This window comes from Anopheles darlingi, chromosome 2 (assembly GCF_943734745.1).
Source record: "Anopheles darlingi chromosome 2, idAnoDarlMG_H_01, whole genome shotgun sequence".
NCBI lineage: Eukaryota > Metazoa > Arthropoda > Insecta > Diptera > Culicidae > Anopheles > Anopheles darlingi.
In genome coordinates this window covers 11,419,272-11,424,271 of record NC_064874.1, presented here as the reverse complement: position 1 = coordinate 11,424,271, position 5,000 = coordinate 11,419,272, and the positions used below count along the sequence as shown (strand labels likewise).

Below are 5,000 nucleotides of genomic sequence, written 5' to 3'. Positions count from 1 at the left end.
CTTCATTTCATCTCACTCACCTCCTCACTCACATCTCTTTCTATTCCATCTCTTCTCACTCTAGACTTACGAATTTTACGAAGAACTTCGGTGGCCGATTACCCTCGGTTTCCTGACCTTCCTGTTGCTGCTGTGCATCATATTGATGATCGGTGCGACGAGAAGCTCGCGCTGTGCCCTCATCTTCTTCAGCGTCTGCGGGCTGCTGGCCGTCACCGTGTGTTGGCTACTGTCCGGCATATACCTGGCCAGTGCGGTCGCGCTGGGTGACTTCTGCATGAAACCGAACGATTTTATCTGCAGCCACGTAAGTTGAATTCTTTATTTTTGGTTTGTTTAATTATTATTACAATTATTAAATCGTACGAACAGAAGGAAAAGAGAAATGCCTCGTGTCATTGTGTGCTTTAAATATATCTTTTGTCAAGGGACATTTATTACAAAGGTAGAAAAAAGGATTATTTATTCCTATTTTCCATTTCCCAAGCTAAACAGTAAAGTGAATTTTTATTCGAATAAAATCCCCAATTATGTAGCTTGACGGTGTTGCCCAAGACATTGGTCGCACGATAAGGAAACTGTTCCTTCATTCCCATTTTCGGTCGTTTTGTCTTCTTTGATATCCGGTTTCCTAACACACCGTACCAACAATACACAATCTTTAGTTTCCTCATCACACCTATTGCTGTCTCATGTGAAAGGATATCGAAAGGAACAAACGAAACACTATCTCTTGCACGTTGTAGAATTTCGTCGACCGAGCTCTGGTGTCATAAGGGATGTGTTTTTTGTCGACAAAAAAAAACAAATTGTAATCACACCTCCTATCGCTCCGATACCGACGAACATTGCTGCTTCTGTATGTTTAGGGCGCCATCGTGCTGCGACATCGGCCTAGACTGCTGCAGAAGTAAGCAGAAATAACCTCACGGAAGATGAGCTCTCTCCAATGAGTCTTTCGAAATGAATAAAAGGCACAGACATACAAACACGGCTTCCGCAACGACGTGTGTGTATTTGCAGCAAGGTGACCGTACGGTACCTAATGGTACACGCATATTTTTCCCCTATCCAAGTATAGTACTTTTTCCATTCCTTTGGAGGCGAATACTCCTCCCAGGCGTCGAAACGTGTCGTTGACGTTGACGTTGACGTGTATAGTAGCGCTTTTCTTGTGTCATACCGTCGACACGAGTCAACGGCGGACGAATGTAAATGGGACGAAGGAAAAAATACTGTAGATTTTCCACTGCTTCACATCTACTTCCTTTGGCGGGAGTATCCACGTCCTGACTCATCCTCTGTGCTGCTTTCAAGTGTGCTGAAAGCAAGCCGAGGCGAACTATTTCTTCCTCTGTCACGATTTCGTCATTTTTCATCCACTCATCATCTCATCGTCGATGTGATGGCGATCACACTCACGAGACGAGCTTCACTCGTTCTGAATGGTATACTTTCTCCTGGCTTCCTTTCCGTATCCATCGGGTGGCAAGAGCAAGGCTCAGATTTCAACACACAACTTGATGACTTGGTTAAGGGTGTAGTATGGCTACAATCCAGTACAATTCTCTGCGAGCGCAATTTTATTCTGACGCTTCACGAAGGGCCAGCAGCAACAACACGGTCGTCGGTCTTGTTCTTCTTCCTTGTAATGCGCTCCCTGAAGTATTGCAATTATAATGCACTTCGAATGCAATGAGCGAGCGTTGCACTAGAACTTTGTCGACACTGCACTCGTGTTATTTCATCATCTGGTAGGGCTTTTCGCTCAACTTTAGTTTTCATTACTGGCTTACAATGCTGCAATATGAAATTCCTACATTTTCTCGGAAATGTTAATTCCGTGATAACTTTTAGAGCACAACGAAATAATGCCCGGTTGGTCCAGTTATTATGAACGTACTCCAGTTATTATGAACGTACTGTTTTTATGTTTGTAGAACTATTCGCTGTTTTTTCGAGAAAAGGCGCTTCGGAAATTCGGAAAGTTGACAATTCGTAGCAAAAGTTGACCAAACCATTAGCCGTGGCCACACGGGGCGAAAATTTGCGCGCAAATTTGCACATTAATGCCAAAATGTTTTCGCTTCGTGTGGCAGGGGTAAAACCCCGAAAATTTATGCCGAAATGTCAAACGTATTGTTTTCATCTATGTTTTGGCCGCTGAAGTTGATTTCCGAATAAATGTTGCAGTTTTTAACGATTTTGTTGCTGTTGCTGTTATATTTATATTAAAAATGCAAAAACAATACGAAAAGAACCTACATTTTCGTAAATAAAGCGTTCGATAGCGTCAAGGGTTCAGCGAAAAAGTCCGCGGACGTATAAAAGTTTGACAGCGTGTAAGGGTTACGCGAAACCGTTTTGACATTAATTTTTTCGTTTGCGCTAGGGTTTTCGCCCCGTGTGGCCACGGCTATTAAAGTATCCTGGCCGAAATGAACAGCCAACTGTTTCCCTTCTTTCCTCCAAAAAGTTTTTCGGTGAAATGAAACAGCGGAGAAGAATGAATGATTTCCATTTTATCATATCTTAGCAGCGTTAATTGGACAATAAACTTAAAACTTGAACTGCTCGCAAAAGCTAACTTCTTCGTATAATGCACTTCGGCGAACTTGCCTTGAAGCACTTGACCCAAGGGATGGTAAGACGAAACCTTGGTGTTTCTTTTCCCAACAAACACGGCACGTATTGCTGACAACTAAAAGTGTACTCGCTTCTCTTATTATAAGTAGACCAAATCGTATATAATAAATGTTTTACTCGTTAACTAGTCACTAGTCAGTCAACAACCGAATGCGAATCGTGAAAAATTCTTTTACCATAGTTTCTTTGAATTGCTTATAACGTACAAAAGTAAAAGTTATCGCTCTTTTCTGAGATGATGATCAGGATCCACATGACATTACCTTACAAAAAACTTAGATTCATACAAGTAACCCGATTTTTTCGAAAGCAATACCAGCTCAGATTACAGGGAGCAGCACATGACTCATTTTCAATAAGACGCATTTATTACCTCACAATCCTCGGCTATGAAGGCGAACTGTGAGATGAATCATTCGCTCTGAGGCTCGATGATGACCCTCGTTTGATGTCATCCTAAATAACCGATGGATTTTGTTTTGTGTTGTGTTGTGCATTGAAGATGAAGCGAAATCCTTATATGAAACGGTCAAACCAACCGTCGTCGTGCCCGTACGAAAATGGTTCCACTCCGCCGGGTTGATTCAACGGATTGTGATAATGTTACGAAGCCCGCGATTGTGTTAGTTCATGAAATAGACAAATTTATTGTGTGGTGGCAGTCGTCAAACGTGTTTTATTATGCTGCTGAATGGCTTATACTCTTACGGCTGTACGTTAGATCAGGGCGAAAAAACGTTAAAGTTAAGAACCTCGTTAAGAATCGAAATGACAGACATCTTACTATAATAATCCTACGATTTCATCTTTTTTTCTATTTTGAACAGCCTAAGCTGAAAGATGTCCAGTATACATATTGCAGTACCGTAGGCACTAACCGTTACGTACTTCGGCTAAACGAGTCAAAGGTGCATGTGGATCGTGCAAAGGAATCACTTGAAACGGTCAACGGTATCGGCATGGATCTGTACCCTGGTATACAGATCAGTTCGAAGGTGAACAAAATCAACGGAGAGCTAGACGACAGTAAACGGCAATTGACCGCTCTCTCGGTGATGCTGGACCGTCGCACCGTCGCCGAGCACTACGCGGACGCTACGCGCAGCCTGTGTGAAGGAGGTTTACTGGGTCTAACACTAATGCTGCTGGCCAGCTTAGTGTCAGCGGCCATACTAAGCTTGCTGGTATGCGTCGATTCGCATACTTGGATTTATCTCACGAAGAAGTAAGCCTTAACCCTACTCGAGACTGTCTTGTGTACAGAAATTCCTAACTGAAACTTTTTTTTCTTTCACTAGACGACCCGGGTACGAAGACAAAGCGGAAACGACTCCGCTGTTCCCGGCCGGTACGAATGCATCGCCTTCCGCACCGATCATCGCTTCTGGCACGATGACGGTTAATCGAACTTTGCTGCATGCGCAAACGGCTACCACGAATGGTGCGACGAGTGGAGGTGCTGTTGGCGCGGGAGGCATTGGCGCTACCGGCACACTCATCCCGAGCAGTGGCCGCAATGGAACCACACACGGAATGCGCGGGTTTGCAACCTATAGTGGCGATGAGTCACCGCCACCAGATTATAACGTTGTGGTGCATGATAACAGGCATGGCTTCTTGGTTCTTATTTTTTACCTAAGTTACCTTAATTACCATTTTACATTGTTGCTGTGCGTTTGCACGGGAAGGAAGTGCACAGGAGAAGGTGGGTGTGTTCCATCTCAAGCGACTGTACATGTACATCAAATAATGGATACGATCGGACCAAGCAAATATTTATAGATCATTGGCTCATTGTAATTTATCCATTCATCCCTTGTTGCTCTCTGTGTAGACTTGTCTCGTTTTATGCTACGAGTGTAATGGTTTGTTTCATTACTGTGCAATCAAACCTTTCCTTTCCATTGAATCCCATTTTGTGTTTATTATTGCACCGCAAATTGTTTTGAGGATCTTCAATGAGCAACTGTATCCTCAACGCACTGTTTGTTGAATTTCTTGTCCTTTTACAATGTGTATCATCCCACAAGTATTCAATGTTCAATAGAGCACCGTTAGATGGGTCGGTATGGTATAACTGCGGGCTAACAGTTTCCCTTTTCTTCTATCTCAACAACGCAGAGCTTCCGGTCATCATACGCTGGGACGGCTACCATCACAGCATGCGCCCATCATGGGTCCAAACAATGGCAAATACGCCACACTGAGTAAACAGTGCAAAACACTAGAATCGAATGATTTCTACTGAGAATCGCCTGCCTGCAATGTGTCTGCAGGCAGCAATAAGCTAGGTAAGAGGCTCTCAGCCGTCATCAAGATCTTAGATTAGCATTAATAATGCAATCATTGCTTCT

The 5,000-nt window shown here is 43.4% G+C and overlaps 1 protein-coding gene across 1 annotated transcript in view; it reads left to right on the top strand.

The window, feature by feature from the left end:
- LOC125951525 (probable serine/threonine-protein kinase DDB_G0267686) overlaps positions 1–5,000 on the top strand; it is a 45,831-nt gene that overhangs the window by 33,986 nt on the left and 6,845 nt on the right. Inside the window, exons 5-8 of the mRNA XM_049680415.1 lie at positions 65–307; positions 3,474–3,871; positions 3,945–4,187; positions 4,768–4,892. Coding sequence (XP_049536372.1) covers positions 65–307; positions 3,474–3,871; positions 3,945–4,187; positions 4,768–4,892 — 1,009 coding nt within the window. The remainder of the gene's footprint in view (positions 1–64; positions 308–3,473; positions 3,872–3,944; positions 4,188–4,767; positions 4,893–5,000) is intronic.